Genomic DNA, 24,986 nt, shown 5'->3' with positions numbered 1-24,986 from the left:
ATGATTGCACATTGAACATTTAGATGGAGACGTAAGGTAAAGATTGGTATTCCTCACATATCTGAAGGATGTAAACAGTAAAATCAATTCCATTCAGTTAATTGTTATACTTATTTTGATATCATTTATTTGAATTCTCAATAATTTGTTCATACTTTAAGGTATTTATCGCTGTGGTCCAGCACCAGTAAGAGCAATCAAAGAGGGAGACGTGCACATGAATTATGATGTGCCATTTGTTTTCGCTGAAGTGAATGCACAATGTGTGAGCTGGCTGGTGTTCGAAGATGGAACAAAAATGAAAATTGACGTTGATACAGAAAAGGTTGGCCACCATGTGAGCACAAAGAAGTGTGGCAGTGATGACCTTGAGGACATCACACATCTCTACAAATATCCTGATGGTAAGAAAATAAAAATTAGCACAAAGTAAATAGAGGCAAAGAAAATTTTATCTCCAAACTCAAGATTGAAGATTATTTATTATGTGTACCTTGAAAACGTGCCAGTTGTGTAAACAACCAATGTACCTGAGGGTCACCACTCATTCCAGCTCCAACATAGCATACCCACAATGCTCAGAACACAATCAAACAGAACAGATGAAGCAATAACAGTGAAACAAGTCACATTTTTCCCTCCACCCACAGACTGCTCACCCTCGCACATAAACAGCTCTCTAACCCCAGGATAGGCTGACTTTGGTCTCCAGCCTCAAGCAGCCTGTGACTCTGCATACACAAGGCCCCAACTACCCCAGTGAACTCAGCCAGGCTTTCAGACCTTGGGCTCTGGCCATTTGGCCTAGACCAGACTTCCAAATGACTTTCAGGGTTCAATAATGGGCCTCCTATCAACTGGACATTGAAATGGACCTCTGGTCGATCTTCAAGCTTTAATCTGTGGTATTGACCCAGCACTCACAGATGATGACAAATTAAAACCTTGGATCGGGGCCTGAACTCCAGGCCTCAAATACCAGACTCACTGATAATGGGGCCTTAAAACCCAGACCTCGAACACTCATTAGCTCATGCCACTGGTCTTTGAACATGCAGTAGTTTAGACTTTTACTCCAGCCTGTCCTCTAAATATCCCCCAAGTCTGTCTCTAACCTAACCTGACCCCTAATCTCCCTTTCTGTCTCCAAAACTATCCTCATGAAACTAAAAAAACTAAAAACTGAGTAAATCTGAGCTGTGACCTCAAAGGAGACCACAGCTTTGGTACATTTTGACCCACAGCTCTCTACTCTTTACTTCCAAGTGTTTTAAAAACCGTGATAAGAAAAAAGAGATAGTAAAACCTGCCAAGGATATCATCGGGATCTTCCTCTCCTCCTATCTGTGATATTTATCGGAAGCACTGTATACAAAGGATCGAAGCATGGTTGAGGATCCCTACCACCCATCCTACAATCACTTTGACTCACCACCATCAGGAAGGAGGTACAGGAACATCGAGACTAGGACTGTCAGACTGGGTAACAGTTTCTCCCCTCAGCCTGTGACCCTGCCACCACCAAGGTCTCCTCACGAGGGCAGCAAGCTATTTATGGTTTATTCTTTACCTGCACTGTGCACTATACACACTTCGAGTTCCATATTATTAACTTATTTGTGTGGGTGTACCGTGGCCTGGAACAACAGTGTTTCATTTGGTTGTATACATGTACAGTACAGTCAGATGACAGTAACCTTGACCGAGAACTTCTACTTGAAATAAGCTGAAATGCCATATATTGTGCAATGAACTTTGTTACCTTTTTGAGCCCACTCCTGCTGTTGTAAAATCCACATTCCCTCAAAAAACAGCTTGTTTTTAACAACGTGCTATTTGGATACTTCAATGAAACTAGTAAGTCAAGGGAAAGAAAAGGAAATCTGCTTTTTTCGGTAATCTGGTCCAGAATGATCTGTGTTCTAGATTCTTAACTGCTTCCTCATTTTCAGGACCATTAGGGTTGGTCAATAAATGCTGGCATTGACAGCAGTATCCATATTACTCAAAAGAGTGAATAAACCAATATCATAAATGAGTCAATTCAACAAAACAAAACAAGATCAACAATTTTCTGTTCATGCTGAAGTTAAAATTTTGTCAAAGGGGAACTGGAAGAGGATCGTGGGGGGTGAGGTGGTGTCAGGGAAATATCTGAGAATAAGATTTTATTACCATCCACAGATTCTTAATCACCTCCAACACAACAACTCTCTAAGAAATTTACACTTCTCTTTTTCTTGGCTGGTTTGAATTGCCTTTTTATTTGCAACATCACTAGCACAATCTTTTAAAGTAATCCAAATCCTAAACTACAAAATTCTCTCTCTAAACTTCACCTGCCTCTCTGTCCCTATTTTAACCAATATACAAATTAAGTACTCTGTATATAAGTACCAAATTTTACCTTGTAAGCGTCTTTCTGAGTCAGTGTTTTGAAGTAACTAAGATATAGTTGAGTTGTATCTTACTGCAAATGTTCAGTGCTAACTGAGGTTGTGGACTGCAAGTAATGGGCTCCTGGACCGGCTGCAGTGATGACTGACCTTTTGGCTGCAAACTCACTTTTGTGAACTTTAGTTCTGAATGTAATTTGCTTACTTTATATTGTTTGCACAATTTGTTTCTTTTTGCACTTTGGGTGTTTGACAATCATCTTTTATTTTAATGGGTTGTATTGGGTTTCTTTGCATTCTGGCTGCCTGTAAGGAGATGTAAGGTTGGATATAATATATAATTTGATAATAAATGTACTTTGAACTTTTAGTTTCAATATATATCCTGAAATTCTTTTTCTTCGCAAACATCCACGAAAACAGAGGGGTGCCCCAAAGAATGAATGACAGTTAAACGTTAGAAAGCCAAAGTCCCCCCCACTCCCCCTCCCACACACAAGCAGCAGCAATGCAACGACCCACCCCCCACCAGCAAAGAAGCATTGTGCCCTCCAATGAATACTCAAGTGTGCAGCAAAGCCTCAATAAATACAGACTTGCAGTACCCCAAAGCCTACTTTTTCACCTGGTAACTCGACATACCACAGGCTCTCTCTCTCTCTCCCTAGTAATGGAAAAAGAGGTGATCCCCCCTTTATTCCCACTGATAAGTCAGGAGTTCTGGTAGACTTGAATTACAACAATTCAGGGATAAAATTTCACTTGTTGAGTCTAACAATGTAATGAAATCTGCCAATGTTTAACCTTACAAATTTTTTGGGAATTAAAAAAAAGGTTTCTTAAAGCATGTGTTTAAAGAGTAGAGTGACAGTATCTTGTAAAAATGAATTAGTTTAAAGGAAAGCTTGAAACTGACATAAGTATTTAATAATTAAGACCATAAGACCTTAAACCAGAATTCAAAAAACTTGTCAGATTATGAAACTATTAAATTCTAAAAACAAGAACAATCGATCTTAATCGTGTAGCTATCAGAATGTGATTAGGTACTGAAGGTTTCAATATTGGGTCATTTGATTTTGGTGCCAATGGATACAGCTCTGTCAGAATACAATTATAAAATAAAAATAGCAGCTGTTTCTATTTTACACAACGACACTTTTTTTTTTAATTCTAAGGCTCCACGCAAGAAGCAGAAGTGTTTGAAAAGGCTAACAAGAAACAAAATATTCCACCGCCCAAAAAGTCACTACAAGTGTCTCTGCTCACTGAGCAGCCCATTTACACTGGAAGTTCTGTTCCAATCTCCATAGTAGTTACCAACAAGTCTTCAGAGAAAAAGGTCTATGACCTCAAATTTTGGGCTAAGAAAAGAAAATATAATGGAGATACAGAGAAACAATGCTTCAAGAAACATAAAGAAGAGATCAAACTTGGCCCTGATCAAGGTAATAAAAGACATTTCAAGGGGAATTTTAATTAATTGCTAAATTACTAGGGATCCAGTTCTTTATTCCACTACTGAGGGACCGCAGAATATTTTGAATTAAATAAATTATAAACACAAGAGGTTCTGCAGATGCGGGAAGTCCAGAACAAAACATACAGTATGCAGGAGGAGCTCAGCAGATCAGACAACATTTATGAAAATTAATAGTTGACATTTCAGGCCAAGTTCCTTCTTCAGGACTGGAAGGAAAGGGGGTGATGCCAGAATAAAAAGGTGGGGGGAGGGGAAAGAAGACTAGCTAGAAGGTGATAGGTGGGAAAGGTAAAGCGTGTGAGAAGAAAGGATCTGATAGAATAGGAGAGGAGAGGACCATGGAAGAAAGAGATGAAGGAGAGGCACTAATGGGAGGTGATAGGCAGGTGAGAAGAAGAGTTAAGAGGCCAGAGTGGAGAATAGAAGAAGAAGGAAAGGGGAGGGGAATAATTTACTGGAAGGAGAACTTTTTTTCATGAATGCTTCATAGACAGAATATGAGATGTTGCTCCTCCATCCTGAGTGTGGTCTCATTGTGGCAAAAGAGGAGGCCATTTGTTGGTATGTTGGAATGGGAATAAGAATAAGACTTTATGTAGTTGGCCACCGAGAAATTCTGCTTTTGGTGGATGGAGCAGAGGTGCTTTCAGAGTGGCCATCCAATTTACGCTAAGTCCCACCTATGTAGAGGAAGCCGCATTGGCAGCACCATATGCAACAGAGAACTCCAACAGTTCAGCACGTGAAATGTTGCCTCACCAAGAAGAACTGTTTGGAGCTCTGAGTGAAGATAAGGGAGGAGGTGAATGGGCAAGTGCAGCATACCTGTTGCTTGCAAGAATATGTGCCAGGAAGGAGGTTAGTGGGAAGGGACAAATGGACTAGGGAGTCATGGAGGAAGCAATCCTTACAGAAAGCAGAGAGAGGGAAGAAGGTAGGATCTTATTGAAGATGGCAGAAGTTTCAGAGAATGATGTATTGGATGTCTTGGAAAGGGAACCCTCATCCTAGGAACAAATGAAGTGAAGATAAAGGAAATGAAAAAAGGGAATGGATTAAATTAAAAAGAATAAATTTAATGAGTTAAATTTGAGAAAGTGACAATTTTCTTCTGGCATTTTGAAAGTAATCTTTCAGTCAGCACCAATGCTTCACATTAGCTAGACATCTGTTTCCTGATTACATCAAAAGTCTTGCTATATGCATTATTACTGCATGTGTAATATATAGTCTCAGCACTTCAGAAGTAACCGTAAGTATGTATTGACATTTTCTTGTGCATTCTCTTATTTAAAGTTTTAACAGACTTTCAAGTATAATTCTCTTAAAATAATAACTTCTTTGAAAATAATCTATTATTGACATCAGGCATTCATCAGTTAACAATGGCACTACAAAGCCTTGGTGAAATCTGTGCTCACCTTCATTTAACTGGAGCCGGAATTATATAACCCACATAGAAGTCGAGGTGCAGTGTATTGTTTCAACTTGAATTCATGAGTAGACAGCTTTGCTACGGAATATAGCCTTATTACTGTTGCGAAGGGGGATCAGCTCTGTTAGCATTTTTGTCAAATACCTGATTCAGAGGAAATAATATTTGAGCCTATATTTGCACCCCCCCTCACCCCCAAATCTATAGCTGGTTTGTATCAAAAATTCCATATGATCCTTAAGTATAAGCCATTTGCTATTTCCTAATATTTCATAGTTAAGAACATTTCTTTGGAAGTGAGCTACAAAGAATATGGATCATTCCCTGACATGTACAACCTGATGAAGCTGATAACTATTGTAACTGACAAAAAATCTCAAGAGAATGCAGCTGTTATAAAAGATCTTGGTTTGATCAACCCTCCCCTCACAATTAAGGTAAGGATCTATTTATGTCTTCCTCACTGAAGTCAAAAGTAAATTGATGTTTCTTACAATGCCAGGGCAGATTATGTGCTGATGAACTTTATCATACTGAATGGAAATCAATGTATGAGTGTCAGGAAATCAAATCAAATTGCCTGAGTTTTATTGCACAAAATATATAAGAAGTATTCCAAACTTATCAAGAATGTCATTGTCCAATTAGACATTCGACATTAGGCTCTAGCCTATTGGGGAAATGAGCATGAACAGATTACTCTATGGATTAAAATCAAGTATAGTGACAGTTCAGGCAAATTGTATGGCACATCTTCAAGGACCAGGAAGAAACCATTCTGGTGGGAAATTTGTTCACCTTTTCATATGAAGAGTTGTAGATGTTAAAGAGCTGACAACTTTAAGACTAAGAGAAGCTTTTGGCTAAGAGATGTAGATCAAGTATAGACAAATTACACTGAACTGGAGATCAGCCGAATAAATCAAAAACAGAAAACAATTAAACTAAATAAATCAGAAAAAAACCATAAAATTTATTTAAAACATGCCTATCTTCATAATTATTCATCTTTATTGAAATGAATGCAGTTCCTAAATCTGTGCTAGATCTCACAGGAAACTGTTGTAAGATTTTCTTTTGCAATTGAGCTCCATGAGGAGTCCAGCCTTGGAAAGAGCGCTGAAATAGATCCTTTGGTCTGTCATGCTTATGCCAGCCATAAATTTCCTCAGTGCTTTAAGTACTGATATGAATGTTTCACAGTTGTTGTGAGACTATCTGCCTCTTTCGCCAATAGGAATACCTGAATGTTTTCAAATACAGTTTACTAGAGATTTTGTAGATGCTGAAAATCCAGAGTGACAAACTCAAAATCAGCATCAATATAAAGGAATAAAGAGTCAACATTTCAGGCTGAAAACCTTCATTATTCCTAATGAGGAGTCTTAGCCCAAAACATTAATTCTTCACTACTTTTCTATAGATGCTGTCTGATCTGCATCTGAAGATTTTCATAATCTTTTCACAGTTACTAACCCATGAGGTGTGACTTAGCTGGTTTCCAAAACGATGATGGGAATTGATCTTTCTACTTCCAGAGCAAAACACGTTGACGATCAGGCCCAGATTGGCCCAGATTGCTACACTGTAAAAGAGAGAACCATGAAGCAATAGAAGGGGCAACATGTAGTTTATTGAAACCAAGTTGGATTAAAGCAGTCTTTTGTTATATTATGCATCAAGGATTTAAAATTAATGACAGGGCTTGGTTTTATAGAAACTTCCAAGAAGCTTTAAAGCTAAGCAAGACCTGCCTGTGTGCTTGTAACTTTGTCTCCCTTCATCTATTGGTTAAGCCACCAATCATATCTACAAACCTTGCCAGATGTCAGCAATAATATCTAACTTCACTAATATCAGGTCTGAAAATTGTGATAGCTGTGTTGGGTGACCAAGGTTTGCATACTTATTTTTTTTCAATACTCAGTTGCCTACCATCCTTTTATGACCTGTTTCTGGTATCTGAGTTGAAAATTTAAAATGTAAACTAGATATATTGATTTTATATGTTGTTTTCATTTGGTTCCCATTTATTCGTGAATTGAGTCATGACTAAGCCGTTCGATTAATCTTTATGTTCCAAAGTATCAGTTACAATGCTAAAAATTGATTTACTTCATCAGATGCTGGACAATCGTGCTACCATGAATAGAATGATATTCATACAGGTCAGCTTTAAGAACCCTTTTCCTGATGTACTGAAGGATTGTGTCATGACCCTTGAGGGAAAAGGTCTGATTAAAGATGAAATGAGTGTAACGTAAGTTGACATTGAAAAGAACATGAACCACACATATCTGTGATGTCTGGTTACTAGTAATTATGTTGTAAGACTTGATAAAATAATTAAGGATGACAGAGAGTGCAAACAAGTTTTTGAAACGTTATGTTAGGGACTACTGGTGAATGCACAAAGGTTCTAAAATCTGCTTTAATACGCTTAGCCAGATGGTAACTCAGCTTCTCCTGAAATCAGACTGAAGTCTGGTCTCCTAGAGAGTGAGTGCCAGCATGGAGACTCCTGTCCAAGGGCTCCAGTCGGCAGCACACTCTTCGTCAGATTTCCCACACCGTATGCAGGGAGATCTGCCAGCTGAGTCTGTGGCAAGTTCACCTGGAAAGTGCAAGTGTATCTACTGAAATGAAGGTACTAAGGAGGGGGAAAAGGCAATTTCCTATTTTTACAGTTACTTTAAATGGATTTGAATGCTCTTAGTATGATTTTGTGTATGTGGTGTGTGCGTGTGTGTGTAAAAGGCAATTGCAGGTGTTGAATTTAAACACGATCAGTGAGCTTGGGGCACACTTTTCTAGGAGGGAGCTGGTCCATTATGCTCAGGAAGCTCCAGTGCTACACTGCTTCACTCTGATCAGCTAGCATTTGGTCTACTAGGACAGTGGTCACCAACCTTTTTTTGCACCGTGGACCAGCTTAATATTGGCAATATTCTTGCGGACCGGCCAATGTGGGGGAGGGATGTAGGTGTTAATCATGACTGGAATATAGGTGATATGTCAACTATAAGTCACTGTTAATTGACTAATACACTCAATTTTGTTTCTGAAAGAGTTTATCTAACAAATTTAATATTAAACACACAGCGCATATTTTCCTCACATAAACATAGTGATAAGTCAATTATAACTCACTTGTAAGTCAATAGCATCATAACATTTTAAGTGACGTTTGGATATTAAACACACAGTGCTTATTTTCCTCGTATGAACATATAAAATCATTGCAAAACACCAGTGAGAGGACAAGGTAAGGGCTGGAGGTCCCCATACTGGAGCCACAGCGGTCGCAGTCCGGAGAGAATGACTGACTGAGCGAGGAGTGCGATAGGGCGTGTGCCTGCCACCCCTTGTAGGATCTATCAGCTGACAAAAGTTTGGCTCAAGGGATGACTTTCAGTAGATCACCGTGAGGTAGCTGCTCTGTTACTTTTGAAACCCTGAGCCTGAATTAGGTTGTCTGCGAAAACTTTAGCACCGGGTTCCCCACAAACATTCCGTGTGCTAAACAGGTTTAGAGGCGGCGCCCATCTGTCCGCGCTCCAGGCTGGTAACAGCAGCACTTCTCGCCGGCTATGCAGGGCAGCCGGTTACCCAAGGCCAACCAGTGATCCCTGGTGCTAGGGTATCACTGTGTTTAAGCGACGGATGACCTCGCATGGGTAATGACTTCGCGTGCATAATGACCTCAAGTGCGTTCAAGTTCAACAGTGGGCATGACAGGGAATGAGGAAAGGTGCAGCTGACTCATATAATTTCATATTGACAAATCATCTCGTTTCCTCGTGGCCCGATAGCGCATGCTTTGCGGCCCGGTGGTTGGGGACCACTGTACTAGAAGACTGTGCTGGGCATTAGAATAGTACATCTTGTAAGGGGAGTTGTTGGTGAGCTCAGACATTTGGCAGCCAGTACAAGATCGGGGTCTGTCTGAGAATATGTGAGAAGCATCCAAGTCCTTACAGGAGGATTTCTTTTATAACCATATAACAATTACAGCACGGAAACAGGACACCTCAGTCCTTCTAGTCCATGCTGAACATTTACTCTCACCTAGTCCCACCTACCCGCACTCAGTCCATAACCCTCCATTCCTTTCCTGTCCATATACCTATCCAATTTTACTTTGACAAAATCGAAACTGCCTCTACCACTTCTACTGGAAGCTCGTTCCACACAGCTACCACTCTCTGAGTAAAGAAGTTCCCCCTCATGTTACCCCTAAACTTTTGCCCTCTAACTCTCAACTCATGTCACCTTGTTTGAATTTCCCCTACTTTCAGTGGAAAAAGCCTATCCATGTCAACTCTATCTATCCCCCTCATAATTTTAAATACCTCTATCAAGCCCCCCCCCCCCCACAATCTTCTATGCTCCAAAGAATAAAGACCTAACTTGTTCAACCTTTCTCTGTAACTTAGGCACTGAAACCCAGGTAACATTCTAGCAAATCTCCTCTGTATTCTCTCTATTTTGTTTTGACATCTTTCCTATAATTCAGTGACCAGAACTGTACATAATACTCCAAATTTGGCCTTACCAATGCCTTGAACAATTTTAACATTACATCCCAACTCCTGTACTCCTGACTATTCTCTTTGCAACTATTGTGACTGTGATCAAAGTCACTGGAGACACATAGAAGTTGGTGATTTAGGTCACCACAAGCATTGTGGAGATGCTTTCAGTTGAGGCTCAAGAGCTCCAAAGTACATTGTATTTAATACCCTTCAGATCAATAGGTGATTCTACACCATTTCAATAGTTACAAATGACATCATTTACTTAAGTACTTTGGGTGAACAGTGCTTCCTTTGAATTCTATTTCTACAGTGGAAGACATATTCAAATACCTTTTCTAATTGCAAGCTTGCTTGAGCTTATTTACATTGGTGCAAATTACATAAATCTATAATTTCCTGGTCTGATGCAGGTCAATTAACACAACCCCATTGTCTTAACATTTGGTTCATGCATACACAAATGTCTCCTGTCATAATTTTGCAAAGCATATCTCGTAGTCTGTGTGCTTTAACTCTAGTTTACTGCTTGTCAATGCAGGCTAGTGGCAAGCTTCCTGAACTTAATTTTACATTTACAATAAGAACTGAAGCCTGGTTCATGTTTAAATTAATATCTGCTCTATTCCCATAACTCCAGAATATTTGCTAACACCAACCATTTTCGCTTCTGAACAAGAAATGTAGTGTAATTCACTTTCAACCGTGCTTTCCAAATTGCAACTCTTTATTCCTCCTCTCGTCATGACATTCCTATGACATCACTTAGCTCCTTCTGTGATGACCTGTTTGCATTAAAGTTATCGCTCCCCTTGGCCATTATCCCTATTATAGCCTTCACCTCAATTTCATAATGCCATGGATATAGATTTAAATCAATATGGAAGACAACCATGCATCATCAGATCTGTCAGGACCACATTAAGCAACACCAGGACCTATCTACTGTCAAAACTGTTCCTTGTTTTAGGATTTCCTTGGAATACAATGACATGCTATCAGTGTTTTGCTGCAAATGGCCTTCTCAAAATTCCTTTATCCTGCCTCATCCCTTATCACATCTCACATATGTAATAAATACAGTTGTCCGGGAGGATATAATTAAGCTAATGTCTTTGATTTCTTTTCTAAACATCATGTTGAGGCCAAACAAGACTTGCTTTTTCTGTATCTTTACCACTCCAGTTCAGTTAGGAACCTAATAAAATGTGACAAAATTAAAAATGCTTGATTGTGCAACGTTTTGGGTGAGCTGGTGTTTGGGTGCCTGCCAGTCTTCTGTGGAAGCTCGGTGCCTTGTGAAGAACAAAGACACCATATGTTAGACAGTGGTTTTAGAAGCTGTTGGACCTTTTTATGCATGAACAGGAGTTATTTCAGTGAATAGATTGATTAGTGAATTGTGTTGTTAAAAAGATGAATATGATTGTATTTTTGGAATATGGACAAAGTTTCAGCCAAGTGCTTATGTTTAATGCTTATCCTCCAAAGAATTGATTTTCCTTTTTAAATATTCAAACAGAAACTGGAGTTATTATGATGTAGTTATTGATAGTGGCTAGCCATGCATTAGTCTTGACTTAATAATTTCATATATTTAAGTAAAGATCATTTTGTTTCCCTTGATTTTTTTAGGTTTAAAGATGTAGAAGCAAATGGAAATGCGAAAGTGAATTGTAACTTCACTCCCATTAAGGCAGGGAAAAGAAATCTCCTTGTGGATATTGACTGCAATCTAATGAAAAATATAAAAGGTAGCTTGGAGATTGATGTCCATGAAGAATAGAGAAAGAAGACAATATGAAAAGTTTTTTGTTTTATTTAATGTATTTCTGTGATTTTTGCATATCATTATGTATCTGTGGACAGTCTACATGTTTGAATGTGCTTGGCTATAATTGTAATAATGGTTCAGCTTTGGTAAATGGTAATATGGTTGTGGGAGATTTTATTGGAGTAAGCTTATCCAGATATCCAGGCTGCAGAAGGAGTATTGAAAGACTGAAGAGTCAGTCAAACAGTACAAACGATGCTTACATGAACTTTTAGACAGTTACCTATTGTACTCACATCTGTTCTCTCTGTGGCCAGAAAAGTTCAGTTCAAAGGAGAATGGAGATAAGTTTCCCCCAGTCACCTATTATTATTAAATTTATTTTTCACATAGCACTACTGTCTATAGAATATGGAAATTTTGCCACCTGGAAGGTCCCGTTGTGTGGACCTGATACCTGAATAATTGAATTAGTTTTAGATTTTTGAAATAATGCAAGGAGATATTTGTATTCCTTGTTCTTAGGTTTCATTTAATTCTCTTTGAGGTATGACAATATGAAAAGCTGGTTCCAAATTGCTGATATGGCTAATGTCACATTTTCCTCTTTCCCTGTCTATTTGTGCACAGTGCAATTTTGATTTTAGTTGAATGATCTCTGTGCCTGTTGATTTTGGTTTTCTTGCAAACTGATAACTTGCATTTGACAAAATAGTGAATGCCAAATTGAAGTATCCTTGAGGCAAATTAAATTGATTGTTTGGTTTTGGTGCTAAGTATTTTAACAGCTAATAGCAAGGGTAAATTTCTGCCACAAATGAGGCATGCTTCATCATATACCTGCATGGATTTTGGGATTTCTGTTGCTCTGAGTTATGTCATGCTTTTCATGAAATAATAAAATTGACATAGAAATCCTAAATATATTCTGACATCGGGAAACTATTTAAAAAAATTTCTGGATGCATATTCTTTCCACAAGCAATGATGTAAGCTAATTAATTTTGTGTACACTCTGCTTCTAGTTAAACATTTCCACACTGAGTTCCTGTAACTAATTGTAATTGAAATACCTTTTTGGCAGTAGACTCTAGAAATGTTACAGCACAGTTAGCAAGTGTAAGCCAAAAGATTGCAAGTTCAAAGTTTACTCCAGGAACTTGAGAATATGTGTCGAAGCAGCCCTGCCAGTGTGACACTGAGGAAATGCTGTTGTTGGAAGAGCTGGTATTCCGAGGAGGGTGATAAGCCTGAGTTCTGTCTGCCCATTCAGATGGATGTTAAATAGCCCACGTTACAACTGTGATGAAAAGGTATTCAAGGCAAATGTGTTAATATCAGAATCCAGAGAATCAAAATCAGGTTTATTATCAGAGTCTCGGCCCGAAACATCGACAGTGCTTCTCCTATTGATGTTGCCTGGCCTGCTGTGTTCCACCAGCATTTTGTGTGTGTTGTTTGAATTTCCAGCATCTGCAGATTTCCTCGTGTTATTATCAACATCATGAGTTGTGAAATTTGTTAGCATAGCAGCAGCAGTACAATGCAAAACATCGAAACAAAAAGAATAAAGGAAATCAATTACAGTAAGTGTGTGTGTGTGTGTGCTCATGGGTTCAATATCCATTTAGGAATAAAATAGCAGTGGGGAGGAAGGTATTCATGAATTGCTGAGTGTGTCCCTTCAAGCTTCTGTACCACTTTCCTGACAGTAACAATGAGAAGAGGCCATATCCTAGGTGATGGGGGTCCTTAACAATGGACGCTGCCTTTCTGAGACACCGCTCCTAGAAGATGTCTTGGATACTATGCAAGTTAGCACCCAAGATAGAGCTGATTAAATTTACAACTTTCTATTGTTTTTTTCGGTCCTTTGCTATAGTTCTCACACCCACAGCTCCCCCCCCCCCCCCACCTCCCATACCAGACAGTAATGAGGAATGCAGCCTGACAGAATGCTCTCCACGGTACATCTATAGAAGTTTTTGAGTGTTTTAGATGACAAACCAACTCTCTTCAAACTCTCAAAGAAATATACCCATTGTCTTGCCTTCTTTACAGCTGCGTAAATATGCCGGTACCTGGTTAGATCCTCAGAGATCTTAACACTCTGGAACTTAAAATTGCTCACTCTGTCTACTTCTGAACCCTCGATGAGGATTGGTTCATTTTCCTTTGCCTTACCCTTCCTGAAGTCCACAATCAGTTCTTTCCCCTTACTGACGTCAAGTGCAAGGTTGTTGCTGCGACTCCACTCAACCAAATGGTATATCTTGCTCCCATGCACCCTCTCATCTCCATCTGAGATTCTATCAGCAATGCTTGTGTCATCAGCAAATTTATAGATGGCATTTGAGCTATACTGAGCACACAGTCATGGGTATAAAGGGAGTAGAGAGCTAAGCACACACCTCTGAGGTGTACCAGTGTTGATCTTCAGTGAGGAGGAGGTATTATCATCAATCTGCACAGATTGTGGTCTGTAGACTTCCTGTACAAATGGGATGGGTTGCACTTGAATCAGAGGGTGACCAAAATCCTTGCAGGCAGATTTACTAGAGCTGTTGGGAGTGGTTTAAACTAATATGGCAGGAATATAAAAAGTAAGATGATAGAGCTGAGGATGAGCCAGCAGATTTACAAGTAGGTTATTGGTGTAACATGAATCTAAGGAAGGACAAGCCAGTGATTGAGTACAAATGGAACAGAGCAAAGTGTTATGTTGTACCAAAGTAACAAAATTCAAAAGGGTGAAGAATGCAGGACTGAAGGTGCTGTATTTTAATGCGTGTAGTATTTGGAATAAGGTGGACGAACTTGTGGCACATTTGAGATTGGTCGGTGTGACATTGTGAGCATCACTGAGTTGTGGCTGAAAGAAGGACACAGTTGGGATCTTAACATGAAAGGATATACTTTGTATTGAAAGGACAGGCAGGAAGGCATAGGCAGTGGTGTGGCTCTGTTGGTAAGAGATGGAATTATGTCTTTAGAAAGAGGTGACATAGGGTCAGAGAATGTTGAATCTTTGTGGGTGAAGTTAAGAAACTGCAAAGGTAAAAAAAAAAAATCATTTATAGACCTACAAATAGTAGCCAAGATGTGGGGTTGAGATTGCAAAGGGATCTGGTAAAGGCATGCAATAACAGGGATACAATTGTAAAGGAGGACTTCAATATGCAAGGGAATTGGGAAAATCAGGTTGGCATCAAATTGCAAGAGAAGGAATTTGTTGTATGCCTATGAGATGGCATTTTAGAGAGGCTTGTGCATGAGCCTACTTGGAGAAAGGCCATCTTAGTTGGAAAGTGCTGGAGTCTATCATTAAGGGGACTTAGAAACTAATGATAAAATAAGTCAAAGTTATTAGTAAGTTAATAAGTCATATCTTTCCTGACCAATTTGTTAGAGTTCTTCAAGGAAGTTATAAGCAGGGTGGATGAAGGAGTGGCTGTAGATGCAATTAACTTGGATTTTCAGAAGGTATTTGATAAAGTGTCACACATGAGACTGCTTAACAAGGGAAATCCTCTGATGTTACAGGAAAGATACTGGCATGGATAGAGAGATGGCTGACAGGCTGGAGGCAATAAGTAGGCATAAAAGGGGTCTTTTCTGGTTGGCTATCAGTGGCTAATGGTCAGTACTGGGACCTCTACTTTTCACATTGTTTGATTGGATAATGGAATTGATGGCTTTGTGGCAAAGTTTGTGAATGATACAAAGATAGGTGGAGGGGTAGGTGGTGCTGAGGAAGCAAAAGGACTTAGCCAAATTGGAAGAATGGGCAAAAAAGTGGCAGATTGAATAGAATGTTTGGATATGTATAAGAATGCATTTTGGTAAAAGGAACAATTGTGCCAACTGTCATCTAAATGGGGAGAAGGCTCAAACATCAGAGGTGCAGAGGGTCTTGGGAGTCCTCGTATAAGCCTCCTAGAAGGTTAATTTACAGTTTGAGTCTGTGGCATAGAAGGCAAGTGCAATGTTGGCATTTATTTCAAGAGGAATGAAATATAAAAGCATGGAGATGATGCTGAGCCTTTTTAAGGCACTAGTCAGGCTGCACTTGGAGTATTGTCAACAGGTATCGAATCAATATCTCAGAAAGGGTGTGTTGTCATTGGAGACAGTCCAGAAGAAGGTCACAAGAATGAAGGGGTTAACATATGAGGAGCATTTGGCAGCCTTGGGTTTGCACTCACTAGAATTTAGAAGAATGCCTGAGGATCTCTTTGAAACCTACCGAATATTGAAAGGACTAGACAGGGTTGATATGGAGGGGATGTTTCCTATGATGGGGATATCCAGAACTAGAGGGCACAGCCTCAAAATTAAGTGGTGACCATTTAGAACAGAGGAAAGGAGGATTTTTTTTTTTAGCTAGAGAGTAGTGACTCTGTGGAATGCTCTGCCACAGACTGGAGTGAGGCCAAGTTCATGGGTATATCGGAAGTTGATCATTTCCTGATCGGTCAGGGCATCAGAAGATTATGGTGAGAAGACAGCTATATAGGGTTGAGTGAGATCCGGGATCAGCCATGATGGAGTGACAGAGCAGACTTGATGGACTGAATGGCCTAATTCTGCTCCTAAGTCTTATGATCTTAAGGTTAAGGTAGAAGAATGGGGTTGAGAGGAATAATAAATTAGTCATGATGGAATGGGCCGAATGGCCTAATTCTGCCCTGGGTCTTTTGGACTTCCTGTGTAAGCCAATTCTATATCCAATTAGCTAGCTGTCCCTGGATCCCATGGAAACAGACTTTACATGACAGTCTACCATCCAGAAACTTATTAAAGGCTTTACTATAATTAATATATACTACATTTCCCATGCTGTCTCAATAAGCACCTTGGTTACTTCTTTAAAAAAAATCTCATCAATTTTTTTAGACATGATCTTTCATGCAAAATGCTGCATTGATTTGTTCTGATCAACTATTGCCTTTACAAATGAATACATGTCTCATCCCTCAGAATTCCTTCTTATAACTTGCCCATCACAAATATTAGGCTTACTACTGTATAGTCCCCAGGTTTCTCTAAGCAGCTTTTCTTAAGTTAAGGCACAACATTACTCACCCTTCAGTCTTCTAGCACTTCACCGATAATTAATGATAATGCCAAATATCAAAGCCAAAGCTCCTGCATGTTCTTTTCCAAATTTGCAGTATTCTTTTTCATACCTGAACACATCCTGGAGATTTATCTACCCTCATATGCTTCATGACATCCAGTATCTCCTCTGGTTTAATGCAGTCTACCTCCATTAGCTACTCAAGTTCTGAAGTCTTTATTTACTTCTCCATGATAACAACAGAAGAGAATTATTAATTGATGGTCTCACCCATCTCCTGCATCTCCACACAAAGATGTCCATTTTGATCTCTGAGACCCCTAGTTTCTCTCTAGTTAATCTCTTTTCCTGTAATCTTTCTGCCATAGCTATCTCATGCTCCTTTTTATTTTGGATTTCTGGTTTTATTCCCTGATTCAATCATGGATATTAAGAAATCTGTATATTTATAATGGTAGTGTAATTTGCATTCTAAATAATGAAGAATAATTGACTATAGTTTTAGACAAGCTTGACAGATTTGTGGGTCAGCTCCTATTTTTAATATTCAGTGTTTCCAATGAAGTTCTTTCTTTCTTTCTTTCTTTCTTTCTTTCTTTTTCAATCTTTTTATTGATTTTCATATATACACAAAAAAAACATAACATAATAATAAGTAAATTATAAATACAATAGACTTGAAATCACATTGATAATAAGATAACAATATCCTATTAAACATCAACAGAACAAAATACCTTAATCAATCAAGTCCATATGATTATATGAAAAGAAAACAAAAATAACCATTAAAAAAGAAAAAAAAATTGAAAATATGTGAAAAAAAGTATATATTAAGAAAAATAAAACACTAAACTAAACTAACATGGGCAATAATAACAGTTTACAAGTATATGATAGTGTCAAAGAACTCCGGAACTCCATACCTGAACAAGAATAAACAAAGAGAAGGTCTGGGAAAGGCCAAATTAATTCATATGAAAATGTCGGATGAACGGTCCCCAAGTTTCAATGAAGTTACATGAGTTTTTATGAACTGTATTAGATACTATGGGTGTAGTAACCAACTGACATTTTAACTTACCTACCACAAATGTTAGGCTTACTGCTGTATAGCCCCCAGGTTTTAAAATGTACCATTTTCTCCAGCAGGTGTATTCATTCAATTTTCCATATGTCTATTACAAACACTTTGCTCTGCAAGTTTAATCATGTGAAAATGAATATAATGAGCATTTTGTCATTTGACTCTGACACATTAAACAAATAGCTTATTATAAATGTCATAGTTGCGCAGTTCATTGCTCTTCTCAATAGAATTAGAAAACAAAAAGCAAGCAGGAAGAGAAAAAAAAACTTATATTATTCCTATTTATTCCTTCAGGATTAAAAACTATTTGGAGTAGCTCCATAAAATCTGCAAAGGCAGCTCCTTATATATTTTATGATCAGATAGTATTTCAGACAGAGTATATGCTGATTCCACGTAATCATGGTAGATAGCCAGAGATTTGCTTTGATCTTTTTACCGTAAGACAAAAAACACCTCTGAACAGAGGAGCAGATTGATAATAGTTATGATTGTCCCTGGGACTATCATAAGGTGATGATTTCAGAGAGATTTCCACAGAGGGTTGAGCAATAACATGACAGGGCAACAGATTTTCTAGAATTATGTTCATAATGCATCGACAGATCCTGTAGAACACTACAATGTAAATGAACCTGAGTACCTCATATCATTCTGACAGGTGATTGCTTCAAAATACTGCCCTTGTAGAAGGTTTACAATGAGAGATTGTCTTGCATTCTGCAATGTTTACAAGTGTAATAGTAGTGAATTTATTGAAATCTGCAATAGCTAGATATGATCCGGAACTTTGTGTACACCTTGGCAAATGTCTGGATTTTAGGTATGTGTGATGCACATAAGCATGAAGGCTGCTCAGCACAAGCACAGTATCAAATGGTGCATAATGCATGCTCTGAAGCCAACTGTGCAAACTTCTTCAGCCTTAGAAATAGACCTTAGTTGAATCTTTGAGATCTGCTTTGATTATTATCCAAATGGGTTAAACTCAGCTGATGAGTCACGGGGCTTGGTATTCATAGTCCTAGAGGAAGTCCTTCTTTCATATTTCTTCTTTCTTTGATGTTTCTTCATACCTGATGTCCTCAGGTTTCCTAATAGCACACTGAATGGAGCTTCTCATCTCCTCATCCAGATCCGTTTTGGCTCATTCAGTTGTCAGCCAGTTGGGATTCTTCTCCCATGATACCATGTTCTTACCCAATATACCCAATGTTTAATACTTCTTTCTTTGAAGGTCCCTGATGCTTCCTGCTATGAATGTTCCCAGTGCTCTTTATGCTGATATTTCCTGTGTCCCATAATGCTTCCAACTTCTTGATCTGCTCTCCTCCAGCAGGACAGTTCTTTTCAAAATTCAAAAGTTCAATGTGAATTTATTATCAAATCACAAATGTGTCACCATATGCTATGCTGAGATTCATTTTCTTGCGCACATTTACAGTAGATGTGAAGAAACACAATAGAATCAATGAAAAACCGATCATAACAAAGATGTAGATATAGTCAATTCAAGCACACATAACATAATACAGAAATCAGTAAGTAAAAAACATCAGAAAAATGTTAAATTAAAAGAGGAAATTGAAAGACTATGGAACATCAACAGCTGTACATTGTCCCAATCGTAATATCTATGGCTGGTGTAATCCCTAAGTCTCTATACAATAACATTAAACAATTAGGTCTACACAGCAATATTTATGTAAATCTTCAGAAAGCCGCAATACTAAACACCATTAGAATGGTCCGAAAGCTCCTAGTAATCGAGAAATGAGTGGTGCTTGGCTATGCCAGTACCTCTGGTTTTACCAGCTTGAGCTAAGGAAAATAAAAGTATAACAGCAACAATAAACAAATGAATGAATAATAAATAAATGCATAAATACCCATGAAATAAATATCAAGAACCTGAGTAAAAGATTGTAGAATCAGTTTAGTGCTGGGTGAGTGAAGTTCAAGAGCCTAATAGTTGAGGGGTAATAACTGTTCCTGAACCTGGTGGTGTGAGACTTGAGGCTCCTTGACCACTTTCCTGATGGTATCAGTGAGAAGAGAGCATGACCTGTTTGGTGGGGGGCCTTGGGGATGGATGTTGCTTTCCCGCAATGAGCTCCTTGTAAATGTCATTACCATCGCATAAATCACAAAGGTTGAAAACATAAGGATGAACATACAACTATCTTTTTTTCATCAACACTGTTAACTTAAGTGTGATGCCATCATTAAGTTCTACCTGATTAGAATAGCTCTTTAAAGTTTGCTCCTTGTGATATACCAGAGCTAATCTGCTGATTCTGCAGGGTGCCCACTTTATGCCATGAGAATGAACATAGACCATTCTCTCTAAACCAAAAGAACCTCAGTTTCCGTAAATCTCTCGGTTGTAAAATGAAAGGGTGATAAAATTAAGTTTTGCAGTTCTGTTTTGTTCAACCACTGCAAAGCACAAGAAGGAAGTTGGCTTTTTATCAATTTCTAAGAAGGAAGTAATGTGAAATGAATCTTTTGTGGTTGGGGATTTTGTCTAAAGCAGATAAACAGTGTGCAAAGCGCAACAAGCTGTACCTAATAAGAGATCGGTATCAATTGACAGAAAAGCCTTCATCAGTTATTGAAGGATACAATCCAAAAAAGGATGGAGTTGGAGTAATTGATGTGACAGGTTAGGAATGATGATAAATGAATTAAAACTAAGATTAAAAATAAGTCTAACATGCATTCGAATGAGAAGACAAACACATAAATTTATTTTTGACCCTTTAATCTTTTCTGTCGATAATCAAACTGGGAAATCTATACATTCCTTTATATGTAGAGTCTTCAGTTTGCTGATGTATTTCTTGTTAAATAGTCCACAAGAAACAGATGAGATTGTGATTAGACCTAATACTATGTAATTAGCAACATAGTACCTTCAATCTTTAAATAAGATTATGGATTAAAATCTATTTCAATTCTTCTTTCCATCCATAGCTCAATGCACTCTGTGCTCCATTACAGTCATTAATGAATGTTCTATCTTTGACCTCCTGATGAGGCAGCTAAATATAAGCTTAGGATACTGCCCTAAGGAGAATTTGTGACGATATCCTGGGGATGAAATGATCACCCATATTGAACTATAACTATCTTTTCTGTGCAAATTATGCCTCCACTCATTGGGGGTGAAGGTGGAGGGAGTCCTGCTGATACCCATGACTTTGTTTTTCCTTGATGCCATATTTGGCTATATGATGCCTGATGTCAAGTGCAGTCACTCTTACTTCGCCCATGAAAAGCATCCAGCACAGACAGGGTACCTGGTCAACTACTGAGGACCTGTGCTGATCAAATGGCTGGAGTGTTCACTGAGATCTTTAACACCTTGCTTCAAGCAGCTTTCCATTATGCTGATGCCAAAGAAGAACATGGGAACATGTCTCAATGACTATCATCTAGTAGTTCTTACATCCACAATGACCAAAGGTATGAGAGGCTGGTGGTGAAACATACCAACTTTAGGAAGGATATACTGACACTGGAGAGGGTTCAGAGAAGATTCATGAGAATGATTCCAGGAATGAAAGGGTTACCATAAGAGGAACATCTGGAAGCTCTTGGGCTGTATTTCCTGGAGTTCAGGAGAATGAGGGGGGATTTTATAGAAACATTCTGAATGTTTAAAAGCCTGAACAGATTAGATATGGCAAAATTATTTCCCATTGTAGGGGATTCTAGGACAAGAGGTCACAACTTCAGGACTGAAGGATGTCCTTTTAGAATTGAGATGTAGAGAAATTACTTTGGTCAGAGGGTGGTATATCTGTGGAATTTGTTGCCACAAGCGGCTGAGGAGGCCAAGTTATTGGGTGTATTTAAGGGAGAGATAGATAGGTTCTTGATTAGCCAGGACATCAAATGTTATGGGATGAAAGCAGGGGAATGGGGATGACTGGAGGAATTGGATCAGCCCATGATTGAATGACAGAGCAGACTCTAAGGGCCAAATGACCCAAATAGGTTGGATGGAAGCGACCAACAACGCTGATAGAGGCAGATGCCAAGTTGCTAGGGAAACTGTCCTGTCTCCCTTTCTCTTCACCATGTACACCTCAGACTTCAACTACTGCACAGAGTCTTGCCATCTTCAGAGTCTGCCATAGTTGGATGCATCAGCATGGGAGATGAGGCTGAGTACAGGGCTACGGTGGGAAACTTTGTCACATGGTGTGAGCAGAATCATCTGCAGCTTAATGTGAAAAAGACTAAGGAGCTGGTGGTGGACCTGAGGAGGGTAAGGCACTGGTGACCCCTGTTTCCATCAAGGGGTCAGAGTGGACATGGTGGAGGATTACAAATACCTGGGGATATGAATTGACAATAAATTGGACTGGTCAAAGAACACTGAGGCTGTCTACAAGAAGGGTCAGAGCCGTCTCTACTTCCTGAGGAGACTGAGGTCCTTTAGCATCTGCTGGACGATGCTGAGGATGTTCTATGAGGCTGTGGTGGCCAGTGCTATCATGTTTGCTGTTGTGCGCTGGGGCAGCAGGCTGAGGGTAGCAGACACCAAAAGAATCAACAAGCTCATTTGTAAGGCCAGTGATGTTGTGGGGGTGGAACTGGACTCTCTGACGGTGGTGTCTGAAAAGAGGATGCTGTCCAAGTTGCATGCCATCTTGGGCAATGACTCCCATTCACTCCATAATGTACTGGTTAGGCACAGGAATACATTCAACCAAAGTCTCATGCCACCGAGATGCAAGCGTCATAAGAAGTCATTCCTCCCTGCGGCCATCAAACTTTACAACTCCTCCTTCGGAGTGTCAGACACCCTGAGCCAATAGGCTGGTCCTGGATTTATTTCCACATGACATAATTTACCTATTATTATTTAATTATTTGTGGTTTTATATTGCTATATTGTCTACACTATTCTTCATTGGTGTGACTGTAACGAAACCCAATTTCCCTGGGGATCAATAACGTCTGTCTGTCTGTCTGTTTGCTAAGCTCACCAGTGGGAGGTGGTGCTTTAGCACTGCTGGCCCACCACCTTGAGGGAGTCTTGATCATAGGCGGGCTGAAACTCCTGAAGACAGGTGGCAGATCAACTGATGATCCCACTGATGACAGCACAGGACAGTTAACATCTTAGTTCATGTGTTTTCTCAATTCATTCTTGGTCTTCTGGTCTAAGACCTGCCTGAGAACGGACTTGGATCCAGTCCAACCTGCCTACCAGAGCAAAAGGCCCACGCCAGATGTCATCTCGTTAGCTCTTCACTCAACCCTGGAACATCTCGACAGCAAATATGAATACATAAGGATGCTCTTTATAGACTACAGCTTAGCATTTAATACCATCATCCCCTCAAACTAATCAATAAGCTTCAAAATGCCTCCTTGTGCAATTGGATCCTGACTTTCCTCACTTGCAGGTCCCAATCAGTTTGGATTGAGAACAACATTTCCTCCACGATCTCCATCAATCCAAGTGCACCTCAAGGCTGTATGCTTTGCTGCCTTCTGCTCTGTTTGTTTTACACTTGCAACTGTGTGGCTACGCACAGCTCCAAAGCCATATTCAAGTTTGCTGACGACATCACTGTCATGGGCCTAATCAAAGATGGTGATGAATCAGCATATAGAATGGTGATTAAAAATCTGGCTGAGTGGTTCTATAACAACACCTTCCCTTGCAATGTCAGCAAGACCAAACAGCAGATTATTGACTTCAGGAGGACAATAACAAAGGTTGATGAGCCAGTCCACATTGGAGGATCATAGGTGGACAGAGTGAGCAACTTTAAATTCCTCAGTGTTATTACTTCAGAGAACTTGTCCTGGGCCCAGCATGTAAGTGCAATCACAAAGAAAGCGCAGCAGTGCCTCTACTTCCTTAGGAGTCTGCAAAAATTTGGCATGACATCTACAACTTTGACAAACTTCTGTAGATGTGTGGTGGAATATATTGACTGGCTGCCTAGAATGGAAAAACAAATGCCCTTCAATGGAAAATCCTACAAAAAGTAGTGGATACAACCCTGTCCATCATGGGTAAAAGCTTCCCCAACATTGAGCACATCTAGATGAAGCACTGCTGCAGGAAAGCAATATCCATCATTTGGGACCTCCACCACCCACGATTTCTTCTCCTCTCACTGTTACCATCAGGAAGAACATACAAAAACCTCAGGACTCACACCACCAGATTCAGGAACAATTATTACCTCTCAACAATCAGGCTCTTGAACCAAATGGGATAACTTAACTCAACTTCACCTGTCCCATCATTGAAACGTTCTCACAACATTTGGACTTTTCATCTGATATTCTTGATATTTATTGCTTATTTATTATTATTATTATTATGTTTCTTTTTGTATTTTCACAGTTTGTATTTTGCACACTGAACTCCCTAGATTGTGTGATCTTGCATTAATTCTTTGATGGTTATTTTTCTATTTTGGATTTATTGTGCATATCCACAAGAAAATGAATCTCAAAGTTGTAAATGGTGATATATATATATATATATATATATATATATATACTTTGTTAATGAATTTACTTTGAATGCTGAACTTTGAACTTCAAACATGTTTGTATCAAGGCTTTGACGAGTCTAGAGACGAATGAGGATGAGGAAATCTGCAGATTCTTGAAATCCAAGTAACAAACACAAAATGCTGGAGGAACTTGGCAGGCCAGGCTGCATCGATGGAAAAGAGTAATGACGAAGTCTGGGCTCAAAATGTCAACTGCTTACCCTTTTCCATCGATGCTGCCTGGCGGGGGCAACAATAACTGCCACTGGTCTCTCAGGGGCCTGCTGCCATGCAGCACACCCCACAGCAGCCCAGCACAAGGCAGCAGAACCAGGATCAAATGGTGGTGGTGGCACTGACGGCAACATAGACCTCCACAGCATTGACCAGCTGCTGTCCAGCGAGCAGGTGAATGATCTGCGATGGCTCAATTGAAGGGATGGTTGAGCACGGGACAACAGGCAGGATGGGAAGAGCTTTCCGACCGGGATCCGGAGATCTACTCTCAGCGGGACACACTGGAGATGCACAAAGGGTTGCTGTTCCATCAGTGGCCATTTTCGGATGATGACAGACATCTCCTTCGGGTGGTGATCCCTCGGGGGTCCGCGCCACGGTGCTGCGGTCAGTGCACGGGCTGGTGGGGGCTGGTCGCAAAGC

The 24,986-nt window shown here is 39.5% G+C and overlaps 1 protein-coding gene across 1 annotated transcript in view; it reads left to right on the top strand.

Annotated features, from left to right (window-relative positions):
* The window catches only part of LOC132400112 (uncharacterized), a 134,389-nt gene that overhangs the window by 19,623 nt on the left and 89,780 nt on the right, over nucleotides 1-24,986 (top strand). Inside the window, exons 9-13 of the mRNA XM_059981189.1 lie at nucleotides 162-404; nucleotides 3,575-3,844; nucleotides 5,591-5,751; nucleotides 7,438-7,574; nucleotides 11,485-11,620. Of these exons, the coding sequence (XP_059837172.1) occupies nucleotides 162-404; nucleotides 3,575-3,844; nucleotides 5,591-5,751; nucleotides 7,438-7,574; nucleotides 11,485-11,620 (947 nt within the window). The remainder of the gene's footprint in view (nucleotides 1-161; nucleotides 405-3,574; nucleotides 3,845-5,590; nucleotides 5,752-7,437; nucleotides 7,575-11,484; nucleotides 11,621-24,986) is intronic.

Source organism: Hypanus sabinus, chromosome 9 (genome assembly GCF_030144855.1).
Source record: "Hypanus sabinus isolate sHypSab1 chromosome 9, sHypSab1.hap1, whole genome shotgun sequence".
NCBI classification, from domain to species: Eukaryota; Metazoa; Chordata; class Chondrichthyes; order Myliobatiformes; family Dasyatidae; genus Hypanus; species Hypanus sabinus.
Note: the sequence above shows the minus strand (reverse complement) of the source record. Positions and strands in the feature narration are given on the sequence as shown.